This window comes from Hyalella azteca, unplaced genomic scaffold, assembly GCF_000764305.2.
Source record: "Hyalella azteca isolate HAZT.00-mixed unplaced genomic scaffold, Hazt_2.0.2 contig12387, whole genome shotgun sequence".
Classification (NCBI taxonomy): domain Eukaryota; kingdom Metazoa; phylum Arthropoda; class Malacostraca; order Amphipoda; family Hyalellidae; genus Hyalella; species Hyalella azteca.
This window is the reverse complement of record NW_025942347.1, coordinates 294,844-310,303: the sequence shown is the minus strand read 5'-3', so window position 1 is coordinate 310,303 and position 15,460 is coordinate 294,844. Positions and strand designations below refer to the sequence as shown.

Genomic DNA, 15,460 nt, shown 5'->3' with positions numbered 1-15,460 from the left:
TGCGTATCCGCTAATTGAACGCTTTGTTGCAGCTTAACTTTATGAGAATCTTCATCTCTCGGCGAAACGAAGTCCCAAGATTACTTCTGAAAACTGGAACAAAAGCACAACTTAAAAATTAGGAACATGAGATTATATTTTCGTTTTGAGGATAATTATAAGTAAGTAGCTTATTATTTTAATGATGCAAAATTAATGTCATGTATTTATCGTAAATCATTCGGAATACAGTGGTTCATAAATGTGCTAATTTTGAACGAAAAAATTTTATTTATTGGCGTAGTACAACCTCTTAACCAAATGACTTGTTTATTGACATAATTCATTTCAACTTTTAATATGTTATGTAAGGTCATGTCAAATTTAACAAGTAAAGGAAATTGGAGAGTTGCATGGATGAAATCGAAATATTCTTTCAATCAAAAGACTAATTTATTATTTAACTGGCTTAGCTGCAGACATTAAACAACAGCATATCACAGTTTAAACAACACTCAAATGCAACAAAATGCACTTAATTTTAAAGATAGTGCCTTATAATTTACATATTATAGTGTTTAGCCGATGTATCTATCATATAATTCTATCTGCGACATTTTTTATTGAAACAACTTAATCTCGATATCGAATGAATGTATCATATTTGTATCACTAAACTAATGGTGCGCAAAATTCCGTCGAATTCAAATTCAACGTACACAGCGATGAGCGACGGTCGGAGCTCAAAGTGAATCCATCAAGTTGTGCTCTATTCAAAATGCAGATCTAATTCTCTGAAGGCTGTTTGTCGAATACGGAATAGTGGAGATCAGAAATATAAATGGCAACGACATATGTTTTGAACAGCGTATCTAAAACACCGTAACTCAATTGAGATCTGCAGTGCATACATGAACGGTCTCAACATCTCGAGATATTGTCGCTGGCAACCAATATTGCAGCGCACGCTTGGACTAGATGCTTCGAAGCTGATGTCCTCCAATATCTACGATCATATATGATCAGCTAAACACATAAAAATTTCGAGAATAATTCCTATACATTTTTCTTTATTAGTGATTTAACGGTTTGATGAGAAATTGAGTCTATGTTGATTAGCTTCGTTTTGACAAAACTTTTATTGCCGGTGTGAGGGATATGATTTTTTTTAACCTGGGTGGACCCGAAGGTTATCAACCTTTAGTTATTCATAGAACCGGGAGAGCAGAAGCAACTGACATTGTCTTGTAGAATTACAACTTGATTTTACCTAAAAATAGTTTTGGGACAATGAATGTCCGAATTGATTTCCTGCATCATTTTGATTTCGATATCCATATAACTTAAACATTTTCACAGCATTTTTAAACGCATGCGTTTTCCAGCAAACTCAAGGTTTCTATAAAATATTGTATGATAAATTGTTCATTTTGCAGCCAATGTCCAAAATCTTTTAAGATATCATGGCAAGATAATGTTTCTATATTTGTGAACGAACAAAGGCTTTTATCTTCCTGGAAAAGATGGCGCTTCTTTTATCATGAACGCACCTGGGTATTTGGCATTCCCTCCCTACCACCAATATTGGGCCTGATGCTCGCAGCGCCGGCCTCTCGAAGCAACAGTTGCCCATCGCAAAATCCATTGTTTTTCGCAGGCCTACAGGGATTTCTTCATAACGTGGAGGCTGGCGATCTTGTCCAATATTTGCTGCTAAACAAAATTCCTTCCTGATCAGAATGAGATTGGTAAAAATGTTATGAGAATCGTTCGGTGCATCAAACGACAAGCAAGAAAGAATCCGAGCTTTTGAGGCGAGTCTGATGCCGCGACACGTGCAGACAATGTTACACATCGCAGACAATTTAGCAGGTTGTGATCGCGGGAAATTTATTTCGATCATACATAATCATCGATAAAATTAATTGATAATTTTGATTGATAATTACATTATTTTAACTTCTTTATTTAAACTTTTAATCTAAATAAATCAGTTTAATTTTAAATCAAAGAAAAGTCAAGTAAATTCACCTTTCTTTCTCAATTGATAAAGTTTCATAAGTTCTTTCCCTGTTTTTTTATAGGTACATCCGCATTTGAAACTGCAGATGGAGCTATTGTCTGAAACGTTGCCACTGGAAATATAAGGAATTTGTTTGCCATACATATTTGCCTTCAAGTTCTTGGTCAATTTGTGTTTCAAGCGATCTTATGATTAAATATCATACACTTAATTTGTATAGAACTAATTACGCTAACTAAATTGCTTGAAGGCTCCTAGTAAACATTTTTCCTGATTCACAATCAGACTGGAATGAAAATATTCTCATAAAATACTATAATTCTATTAAAACATTTTCTATGTTTCTATTCTATAAAAATTTTTCCTGGTTCCCTATCAGACTGGAATGAATATATTCTCACAAAATATTGTAATTCTACTATTTCCGTACGAAATATTCTACCGTAAGTTACTCCGAAAAATTCAATTATTTTAGCAGGATGCGAAATACATAATCAAAAGTAAAGAGATTGATCTCTATCCACAATGTCAGTGTATGACACAGTGATATAATATTTGCATCCTTTTATTATGCATCCTTTCTTGCATGTTTTATGTCGTCTCCTTTCTTGCACTTGCCTCTATATGCTGACTCGTTTATTATGGTAAGTTATGCATTAAATTTGTCAGCCCACTGAATATTTATTGCTGCTCGAGTTCATTATTATCGCAAGGGAAAAAACTGTTGCAGAGCCTGCAAGCTAACGAGGTTGACCGAGTCAACTTCTAATCAGCTGCAAACGAGACCGGGATTTTCTCGACGTATAATACATGAGCTTAATGATGGATCATATTATGCTGTTGCGTGCCAGCAGGCTTGTGTTGCAAGAAGCCCCGAGGAAATTCCTGTGACAGCGGGAATGATAAGTAAGAATATATCGAATTTGTATTAAGATGGCAGCGTACATGGAGGAAATGATTTAAAAACAGAAAAAAATCTTGTATGATGATCTCTAGGCAAATGGAAAAAGATTCACGGTACACCAAAGAAAAACTTGGATTAGATATTATAAGCGGAGACCGATAAATTATAAATATGAAGGGAAAGGAGGCAAAAATTAACTACAGAAATTTATGTCAGAGTGACCGATAAACGCAAGAAAAACCTGTAATTAATCATAATCGATCCAACCATAAAGAAAACAAGCTCTATAATTATAGTTTTTGACATTTTCCCCTTTCATTCCTGAACGGCTAGCGTTTCCGTTCGAGGCAGTTTAGTAAAATATTGATCATGCTGTACCGGCTTTTTTGGAGTATTTAGATTTTTTTGCCAATACGACCAGTGAATGGCTTCGCGTGCACGCCGAGCGTCGATAATAATACTTCCTTCGACTAAAAAATGTAACTAATAAACATGAACATATTTTTTCATAAAAAAACTCTATTCATGCCCCTAAATGTTCATTTTTTAACCATAATAACACTACGTTGGTTATAATCTCCCTAGGTACAGCGTCTGGCTTCAAGATCTCGAGGATCGTTGGGCCATCGGTGGTGGTGAACGGTTCAGTGCCTCAATTTTTAACCAGAATAACACTACGTTGGTTATAACCTCCCTAGGTACAGCGTCTGGCTTCAAGATCTCGAGGATCGTTGGACCTTCAGTGGTGGTGAACCAGAATAACACTACGTTGGTTATAACCTCCCTAGGTACAGCGTCTGGCTTCAAGATATCCAGAATCGTTGGGCCATCGGTGGTGGTGAACGGATCAGTACCTCTGCTGGTGCTGGACTGTCAGTACGACGCTGCTCGATATGACACTCGCGGCCTCACTGTCAAGTGGTACCTCAAGAACCGTATGCGATACCTAGTATATCAGTGGATACCAAACACTGCACCTCAGGTACGTGACTTTATCTCTAAAGTAAGTTTAATTATAGAGAAATAAATAGAAATACTGCGCCTCTGGTACGAGATTTTATTTCCAAAATAAGTCTGGTATTCTTGTTTCATTATCGAGAAATAAATAGAAACACTGCGCCTCAGGTACGCGACTTTATTTCTAAATAAGTTTAGTTATCGAGAAATAAATATAAATACTGCACCTCAGGTACGGGACAATTTCAAAATAAATTTAATTATCGAGAAATAAATAGAAATACTGCGCCTCAGGTAAGTGGCTTTATTTACAAAATAAGTTTCATTATCGAAAAATAAATAGAAACACTGCGCTTCAGGTACGAGACTTTATTTACAAAATAAGTTTAATTATCGAGAAATAAATAGAAACACTGCGGCTCAACACGAGATTTTATTTCCAAACTAAGTCTCGTGTTCAGGTTTCATTATCGAAAAATAAATAGAAATACTGCGCCTCAGGTACGTGACTTTATTTCAAAATTTGTTTCATTATCGAGAAATAAAATAGAAAATACCTCACGCTCGTAAATGTAATTTGCCTAAATTTTAACTATTAATAACTAACCATGATCCCAGTACAATGATATATTTTCAGTTGTGGATATATTTTTAAAGGATGATCAATCATGCACACCAGGTCAGTTTTATTAATCTCAACTATGGTTTCATTTTACTAGCTAATGTCTATGTTGACTTACGTACAAAGCAAGCAAACATTATACAAGCCTTTAAAACGTCTATGTCATTAATTATAAATGACAAATTTTTCAACAGTACTTCACGAAAAATAAACACTGCTGAATTCATACCTGCATCGTTATATTCTTTCCATTCGCTTCCAAGACGAGTAATCTTGAAGTTAACTCATAATACCTATTAATACTATTGATATTAATTAATACTAATAATACTAGTACAACAAAATAATTTTAATGTTTTTTCACTCATACAAGGAATGTTCCGAAAAAAGACAAATAAACTGAAAGTTAACAAATTACACTAATACAATTTTATCAATATTATACTTTTTTAGAATATATATTTATTATTGTGCTAGGAATATTGAATATTTTTTTACAGGACCTGAGCATTCTGAAGGGTAGAGTAGATCTGTCGTATCGAGCTACAATATCATCAATATTTCTATTATTTAGAAAATTATTTATTATTGAGCTAGGAATATTGAATATTTCTTTACAGGACCTGAGTATACTGAAGGGCAGAGTGGATCTGTCGTACCGAGCCACAATATCATCAATATTTCTATTATTTAGAAAATTATTTATTATTGAGCTAGGAATATTGAATATTTCTTTACAGGACCTGAGTATACTAAAGGGTAGAGTAGAACTGTCGTACCGAGCTACAATATCATCAATATTTCTATTATTTAGAATATATATTTATTATTGTGTTAGGAATATTGAATATTTCTTTACAGGACCTGAGTATACTGAAGGGTAGAGTAGATCTGTCGTACCGAGCTACAATATCATCAATATTTCTATTATATAGAATATATATTTATTATTGTGCTAGGAATATTGCATATTACTTCACAGGACCTGAGTATACTGAAGGGTAGAGTGGATCTGTCGTACCGAGCGTCTAACCACAGCCAGGAGGTGCACCGAGCGCTGGCCATACAGCGCCCCACCATCGCCCACTCAGGGGACTATACCTGCGTCGTGTCTACCTTCCATAGCGACGACCTCAAGACCAAGCGGGTTATAATCTACTGTGAGTAGGGAATCTACTTCTACCTGCTATAATCTACTGTGAGTAGTGAAACTATTTCTACCTGGTTATAATCTACTGTGAGTAGGGAATCTACTTCTACTGTGAGTTGTGACTCTACTTCTACTGTGAGTAGTGACTCTACTCCTACTGTGAGTAGTGACTCTATTTCTACTGAGTCATCACCTACTGTGAGGAGGACTCTATTTCTACCTTGTTATCAATTTATCACCTAATTTGAGTAGTGATTACTTCTAACTGGTCATCATCTACTGTGAGTAGTGACTCTTCTTCTCACTGGTTATAATCTGCTGCGAGTAGTTACTCTACTTCTACCTTGTCATAATTCACTGTGAGTTGTCACTCTACTTCTACCTGGTCATCATCTACTGTGAGTAGTAACTCTACTTCTACTATCATTACACAGCAGTTTCCAATGAAATTAAAGTTGCGGCTCTCAAATTCAACAAAGTATTCATGTTAGCGAAGAGATATAAGCAATCAAGTAGCAATACGAGAGCTTCATCTACCTGCTCTATCCACGTTGAAGCACACTGTCTTAGCTAAACATCAAAATTTACAGTCAAGTGGCTTAAAGTTGTAATGGGCCAGTTCAACTTCTGATACTAATAAAAAATTACCCAAATATTGGACACTTTCCTTTTAAAAAATACTAAAATCCAAGAGGGTTTGACCCAATATTAAAATTTCATTCAATTTTTAATGAATTATTTTAATCAATTAATTTAGAACTAATTTTAATGAAGAAATCTAGTGCACTTAGGATTTGCTGATTAACGGTCTTTACCATGTGAGAAACTTTGAAATTTGTTTAATCGTGAACCTTGTATCATAAAGTTAAATTTATGCCGAAATATGAATAAAAATTGCTGTAATCGTGATAAGTATGGATGGAAAAATATTATCGACAACTTCATGGTTAGCCTCCTTGGGATTGATTTAAATTTTCTTATCGTAACACATTCCAAATCGTCTAGCTTCCTACGACGCTAATATATTCCTCATACATAACAGAATAAAATTACGTTTCTGAAAACTTTTCATATTTACTGAAGAGTAAAAAACTATTTCATCGAGTATTTTTGCTCTCCTTTTATCATTTTTTGTGAGGGTTCGCACAAAACTATGCCCAGAAATCTTATTTCTCATCCATAACACGATGAAATTACGTTTCTTCAGACTTTTTTTATGCACTGACGAGTAAAAAAACTATTTCACCGAGTACTTTCCCTCTCTTTTTGTAATTTTTCGTTAAGGTTCGCACAAAACTATGCCCGTAAATGTTATTCCTCATCCGTAACACCATGAAATTACGTTTCTTCAGACTTTTTTTTATGCACTGACGAGTAAAAAAACTATTTCACCGAGTATTTTCGCTTTCTTATTGTCATTTTTTTGTGAGGGTTCGCATAAAACTATGCCCGTAAATGTTATTTGCAGCCCCAGCGTCGGATATCTACGTCACGTACAGCAAGCCGACGGTGGAGAGCGTCAAAGTTGTATGCAGCGCCAGCGGGGTCTTCCCGGAGCCAAAACTTGACGTGTTCAGGAGTGCAGTGAATTTCAAGAGGTATGGAAGATGCGAACGACTTTGAACTTAGAGGGAAAAATGCTTGAATGGAAAAGGAAAAGTATGCTCTGTCAAAGTTGGTATTTTTGTTAGATATAAAAAATATTCAATCGCATTTCTGTTTCCAAAGTATGACGTTTAGATATTTTATTAAAAATAGTTGCGTCAAAACTGTCAGTTCAACTGCAATTTCCGTGCTTGTCTTATCACGAGTGATTCATAGAAATTATCATGAATGCACCGTAGAAAAATTGCTAATCTTGAGTTCTCGCCTTCTCATTCCAAAACGCACTGTACATCTATAAGTCTCATGCCGTTTTATCACGAGTTATTCATCATAATTAACTTGAGGGCTTCCAAGAACAAGCGAAGTTCTGCCACGAGCGCTGACGTCTCAATTATACACAAGTGTGCGCATGCCACCTCATTTCTACCTCATTATTACTCGTCCATTTCCAGTCTCTTATGTGGGCGATTAATGTACCGCAAGTGCTTTTAAGTTTCATACGAGCCTCACATCACTAATGATGCTAAGAGGAGATTTTCATCAATTCAATTTCAGCTCAAAAACATTCATTCTACCGCAAGTTAATCGCATTATCTTGTGCATAAATTAAAATCATAATATTTGCATGTCGTTAAAACACAGAACACCTTCGTTGTAGGCTGTCCTAGTCGATAATGACAGGGATTAAATAAATCCTGTGATATTTTTGAATTAACAGTAGAACAGCTTACGCTTCTAAACTATTTTTAAGTTGATTTATTTAAAATATTTGCTAAGAAAAAGTCATCGCGAACTTCATTTACTAATTTTGTATTTTATTTATTTTCCATTCAATATTTTATAATTGAAGGAAACTAGTGATGGAAATTTTTTTTTAACCAATCCTAAATGAATGTCAGAAACATATTTTTATCTATGCACCAATTTCGGCAGAGCTATAAGCGATTGAAGAGTGTAATAGTCTTTGATTTCATCAACGATCAATGAATGTTGAGTATGTCTTGATAGCGAAGTTTCTAGCGCAATTTCTTGCATGCCTGAAATAAGAACCTCAAGCCAGCAAAGCAAATGTGTGCCCAGCCACTAGACTTGCAATTGCCTGTCATGGTAGCCATGCAATCAGGCAAGACTCTTGTCAGGGTCGATTATTTAGGAATTACGAGCGTACAAAGAGCGTCCTTGTATTCACGGACACCGCAGATTCATTCCCATGAATGGTTATTGGTCATTGTATTGAATAAGATACCAAACAGATGATTAATAAGATTGCCGTCAGTCTCCATATTGTTGAACTAATTTAATATGGCATTTGTGGAATGGCGTGTCGATAGTGTTAAAGATGAAAAATAACTATATGGTGGTGCATTATAATCTATAATGCATCAATTTAAATATAATTGAATTAGATAGCTCTTCAAAAAAAAGTTGTTTAGATATGAGTTCTATTTCTATTATCCAAAGTGTGGGAAAATTTTTGATGTGCAATCTAAATAATTGCGAAGCGTTTACTCTTAGAAACATGACTAAATTGAAAATGTTGTATTAGTTTACCAAATACACAAAGAAACAATTATCGATCGTTTAACACAAAGGAAAAGAAATATTCTAAGAAACTACGGTAAAAATTTCAACTGCAACCCAAATTTTCGGGCACATTTGCAATGCTTAAATAAAGATGCCCGAAGCGCAGCATGAAGTGATTTGTATGTCGACGAAAAATTCTCACGAAAATCAGTAAAAGCAGCCAATCAATCAAAACCGAATATGAATATGCATATACAAATTAATTCGCATTGATAGTTCTATAAAAATTGCCTAAATATCAGTCACGTCCATTTTCAATTAGAGAGAGTGTACGAATATTCGAAAGAAAAAATTTAAATGAACCAAAAATTTTCTAATTATATTTTAATTGACAATTTTAAGACTTTCATTACACATTCATTGTAAAGTGTGAGTGTTCTTCCAATGAAATAGTTTCTCGCCGAAGGATAAAAAAATGCGAAGTTTATATCTGTATGAAATCAGGAAAGATTTCATTCTCATCGGAGCAAATACTTAGTACTAGGCACGTGCTGATGTGCCTAGTACATTACCTGAATTAAATAAACATCATGCATTCCTTTCTCGGGAAATGGTTTCCCCTAGTAAATGATTTAATACAGCATTCTAAAATCAGAAATATGTTTATATAAACCGTTGGAAGTGCAGAACGTTCAAAGCGGTTTAAATTATGTGATGGTGAGATTATAGTTCCTAGTTCTAAGTATTACAAGGTAATCTCAAAGCGCCTTTTGCTGCTAAACGAGATACATTAGTGAATTTTCCAACCACTATATTAAATGCCACATCTGAAATCCGCTCTTCTTCGCCACAATAAGAAATTTTCTGAATAAGTGACATGACTTACATGATATTCGCAAAGAGGCTTTACTTCTCGCTGAATTCTAATGTAACTCTGAAAGATTATTCATGATTTTATCAACTAATCGCATGCTAATCCTCCGATATATCAGTCCCGGTATCATGGTACGATAAATTGCACTTCATTTGTAGCAGCGGGAAGCAGTGCAGCGCTAGAAGGGGAATCACTCTGGCTTTGATGCTATTTAAAGTTATAGATTACTTATATTGTAATCAACAAAAAATTGCCGTGGAATCTGTGCGCACTTGGCTAGCTTAAAGCTGACATGAGAATAGTTGAAGAACATTTCATGCTCTCACTGAATTTATCAGAATAAAGACATTGTTTTTGCAAAGCGAGAGGCATTTGACGAAATGAATTTAATTCCTCATCAACCCTGGATACTCACACTGCAAGCACCTTATCCATATGCAGATATTGCAATCTCAATTTCCTGGAACAAAAAATATTCTTGTACGACTTTCATGCCTCGGAACTTCGTTTTCAAAAATAGTCAGTGTCATAATTTTTACTAGTATCGTACAATCAAATAACGAAATGTTTTTTTTTGGATTTTCAGTGTGAAAATGAACACGGTATCGAAATCAATATTTTTAAACGACTCTGGCACCTACAACGCGACGGTGTTCGCTATAGTGCGTGACAGCGACTTGCAGGACGAAACTGTGTTCGAGTGCAGGCTCTCCATACCCGGCACTGACTACCGACTCCAGGAAAATATGATATATTATCCAGGTTAGTAATTGAACAAAATGCATTCCAGTTGCTGCAAGTTGTTTTAAATCATGGGAACCGTTCAATAACATAAATAGGTATATTTTTGCATTAACAATTTGTTCGATTCTGTGAAGCAGGACAATCCGACCATAACTTTTTAGAGCATGATCTAAAAAATATATATTATTTAACTCGAACAGAGTCTACGATGTAAGAAAATTTTATTAATGTTTAAAAACGTGCAAGTGCAGTTCCTTAAGCTGAACACATTGTTCAGAATTTTAAAGTGCAGTTCTTTTGTTTTTGTAGATATAACCACTGCTTTCTTTCTCAGAAAATATGAAAACTTTTCAGTGCTCATTTCTAGATATTATTGTAGCTGCAGCTGAAAATAAAAACCAATCAACACATGTATTATGAAGTTGTAAACTTCGAGATTTTTTTATGCTGCCGGGCGAGGAGTACTTGAAATTAATACAACAGTTATCAAGTAATGCAACTCGTACAACTTGAACTTGAAGCAACAGATAGCTTAACGTTTTATCCCGTACCGTATCCTACCATGCACCTAATTGTCAGTCTGCAATACTTTAACGGCCATTTACCTAAACTATCATACAATATTACAATATTCAACGGCCAGTCAATATTTAATGGTCATTCACCTTAACTACCATACAACATCACTGAGTGAACTGCAATCGATATGAACTTTTTTACGATGAAAGAGATAATAAATCCAAACAGTGAATGAAAAGTTATTTTGTCATCAATTCTAATTAATACTTGAATATGTGATCAGGGAGTAACTATTCACAATATGTATTTTCAGGAGTTGCTGCCCTTGAGTCCACATGTAAGTACGAACAATTCTATCGTCGTTTAAAGAAATCATATGACTAAATATCACCAAAATACAGTCTAGGTATGCTCAATGTTCCCTAAGCAACATTTCATTCATGTATAAATGAGAAATATAATTTTTCATGATAATTCTACCTATAAATTTCTGCTGTTATATAATATTCATGCTATAAATAAACTTGCATGTAGCAGATGCCTCTAGCCTTCGAGTCAGAGACTGCAAATTATATACTTAGCTATTAATGGCATTCTGCATGTTATTTTATAACCTTTATTTTTTTCAGCATCAGCATTCGTCACCATGGCTCGGTCGATACCTACGCTTCTGCAATTGTCGCTTCTGCCTAATATATTACCTATGATCTATTTACGAATGCTCTGAAATATCGAATGTTAGAGAGCTGTACAAACATTGCTGGCTTATTCTTCTTGACTGTGAGTTTTAAGACAGTTAAGTATTAATGTGTCTCTAATGTATTATGTGTTAAGAAGTGACTAATTATATGTGTCAGAAATATTCATGTTGAGTGTGCGAATTAATATGGAAAATCAAGTCAATTTATTGTTAATTCTGCTAATTTGTAGATGATAATAACTCTGAATGTGCATTGTTAACATATCATATTTCAATTATTATAATAAATGTCGGTTTGTTCCCAATCAGAATAATTGTTCTATTCAGATTATTTTAATAGCCTAAGAGAAAACCGCTGTGCATTTTTGTTGAATATAACGGGGATTAATTTGAGGACCCTGAATCATATAAAGGATAAAGTGATACAATGTCTCTAATTAGCATAAAACATTCATTTCGCCGTACTCAACATGTGTTCAAAAAATGTAAGCCACAATACTATACTCTTGATGTGTGTATACTTCCCATTTATCAACCATCATATTAAGTCATCAACTTGCATTGAACTTGAACGTTGAACGAGCTTAAGTCTTTCACCGCAGGCGAGTACAAAATATCTTCAGCGTGCATTATGAATAATATTATTAGATATTGATGTTAATATTTACTAGTATTTTACTAGATACTATTTTACTAAATTATAATTTTATTTTATTGGTTTCCGTTAATTTTCTTCTAAATGTATATTTTTTAAGTGTTATGAACGTTTGCGGTAATAGAAAATTACTTAGCCTAATTTCGATTTTGTCTTTGTGATTTCTCTTCAAACTTGTCTTCACGCTAATTATAAAGATTTAGTTCTTGAATGCTTTCGTTGCACCCTATCAAACCTTACGATTTACCAGAATGATGCGGAATAAAATGAATTATTTATATCAGAATAAATTAAAAGTTACAACTGAAGGTTTCAGTTGTATTAATCAAAGCTCATTAAATATTTAAATAATTGTATTTTATGGGTGATGATAAATATTATTATTCTTGGTTGAACACTTTTTGTTATTGAGACAACAACTAAAAATAAGTGCGCTGGCAGGCGAATTTTTCTGTATAATTGTTCTGAAATTTAACAGACGAAGTGCTGCGAATTATTGTAAATTCACCACAGAAAGAAAAAATTTCTAATCCAATATTTTCAGTTATTGATGAAATTCATACACTGAGGAATAAAATATTCTCTCTAGATTATTGTATCCACGTTAGCAGAATACCTTAATTTTCTCATTCTATTATTTCTGCCATGAAAACACGATAATGAATTTCTTTGCCTTCATTATTCTTTGTTTCAGATGAAGCATTTGTAATAAATAACTGAATTTCAAATTAATTAATTTTGTATTATTCGGAATAATTCAATCAATTATTTATTTAGCGAATCATTTGAAAAGAGTCTCATATAAAACAAGTCGGGCAGTGACTGAAGCACAATTGCAAACGAGAATCTTGAATTACAATTTCTCAATGAGGGATAAGTAACAATCATCACGTGAGATTGCCAGATGGAATTAATTGCCATGCAAGATTATATGGAAATTTCCCGGAGATTTATTCATTAGGTAACAGCTATCACAAGTAATGAAACTAATGACCACGTAAAGATAGCAGGACATTTTTCCACTTTAAAATCGTGGAATAATTATCCAAGTCCACGTAAAATCGTGGTCTGGATAATAAAAACTTGTACATTCTTTTTCTTTGGTAAAAAATTATTACTCATTAACGAGAGAAAGTCGGGCAGGGGAAGCGTACGACAGCTGCGATGATTTCACAAATAGTTTTATATGACGCCGAATGCAATTTTAATTACATCGTTGTCGGAAATGGTTTTTATTGTATGACGTGCTTTCACTGGAAAACATTTGGGGTAAATTAAGTATATCTTTAGTTATTGATGAATGTTATCTGGTGAGAACTGATATCGATGAGTGCATCCTAACATCTAACTCCAATAAACTGTGTGTAAAATTCTATCGAGTTTTAGTTCCCCGTTCTTCGCAGGATATTTTTAGGCAGACAATCTTTGTGTCCACAGTAGCAAGATTTATCTCAAGTTAGATTTGTTCTAATTGAGCGTTAAGTTTGTGAGGTAAAGAACAAGGGTAGATGAGCTGCTATTGGGTTAAAAGAATGCAGTGTCGTTTGCAGGTGGGGAATGTATACTCTTTTTGACAACAAGAATGGCAAGAAAAATCTACACGGTGTTGTTCTGTGGAATACTAGAATATTTTATACTTTTTTCAGAAATTTCACGACTGAAATTGATTCATAAGATATGTTTATTGGTTAAATCTGAAAAATATTTGTGTTTCTTGTTACGCTAAGGAATTTCTAAAAAATTTCAAAATTCATATCTAAATTTCATGGCCGAATTGTATTGGAATATCGTTCTGCTCTCAAAAACATTGTGCTCTCATTCCATTCAAAATTGTTCTTATTTTGTTATGTAGCCGTACGGTTCGTTATCTGTTTCAGGAAAGGTTCGTTATATGCATCAAAAACGCTCCTTGCTTCGCTAAAAGCCGCTATTTTTGCCAGTGTTCCAGCAGCGCGGTTTTGTCTCTGGGTTTTCACAGGCAACATTGTTAGAAGCAAGAGTAAATGAAAAATGTTGAACCAAAATGGCTTGCGTGGTTGTATTTCACAGAATTCTGGACAAATAAACGAACTGTCTGAATCGAGATTAACTTTTCGGATTAAAGCTCGACGTCGTGCGATTTACAATGCAATATTAATCCATAAAAAATCTAATCTCACGAAAACTTCTTGCTATAATCAGCATACGAATGAACTTCAAAGAAAGATGATCTACTTTTCGCGTTATAATTATTTCAAATTCGAAAAGAAAATAAAGTTGAAGGAACACACTGTTGAATTTTATCAAATGAAACTCTTATTTTCTTATATGCTGCACAATGTACAATTTTACAGCTTTTCCATCCTTATATGTGCAAAATATTTCTCTAGGGGAATCTCGCCTCTAAAATACCCTGTAAATTCGTCGCCAAAGAATCAACAAGAACCTACAATACATTTTATACAATCATAGAATGAATTACAAATCTACTCTGCAGACACAAGTTAGAAACCTTCATGCATAGTTCTATGCTCTTCAAACTCTCTAATTGTCACGAGCTTTGGGGATCCAAAAAGTTAACAGGATAATATTATCGAGCATTGTTCCTTTTAAGAAGAAATCTTCATAGGCGTAACATCTTGAAAAATATTGTCTGCGGTGCAATATAGATACGCGAAACTTCACATTTGCATCTATTTAGTTTGAACAAATTTTTGGAGTTACTTAGTCGATGCCGAATCAAAATTAAAAAAATTGTGACGATATTTACTTCTACTTGAATTGGCTTGAAATCCTGAGAGGGAAAATTTTTGCGATTTGGGAAATGACGCAAAATAATCTTTCAAATCTGCAAAATTCCTTGATCCAGATTAAAAGCCAATGGCATGCACGAGCACCGCAAATTTGATGATAATTGGGTAATTTCAAGCGTGAGATCTGAAGACCAGCCCACGCGTTCCTTCATTACCATGCCGGAAGGGCGAAGTTTGCATTCATCGAAGTTTTCTTTGATGCCAGCCTGGCTTTCCACGATACACCATCAACACTTTAATGGCGCCCCGAACTTAATGCCGTAAAATTAGCAATGAGGCTTTGTTGCACAATTTGAAAGGCAAAGGCATAACGTCTTCTATAATCACTTTATGAGTTTCATAACGTCCTTCTAATGGCCCTAGCGGCGGAAATTGTCCATGGTTTTTCCGAGACTTTCACTTGTTTGTTCCC

At 34.3% G+C, this 15,460-nt stretch overlaps 1 protein-coding gene across 1 annotated transcript in view; it reads left to right on the top strand.

The window, feature by feature from the left end:
- The window catches only part of LOC108671593, a 36,514-nt gene extending 26,109 nt beyond the window's left edge, over positions 1-10,405 (top strand). The window contains exons 2-5 of the mRNA XM_047883252.1: positions 3,695-3,888; positions 5,468-5,645; positions 7,104-7,233; positions 10,225-10,405. Of these exons, the coding sequence (XP_047739208.1) occupies positions 3,695-3,888; positions 5,468-5,645; positions 7,104-7,233; positions 10,225-10,405 (683 nt within the window). The remainder of the gene's footprint in view (positions 1-3,694; positions 3,889-5,467; positions 5,646-7,103; positions 7,234-10,224) is intronic.
- Positions 10,406-15,460: the final 5,055 nt, after the last annotated feature.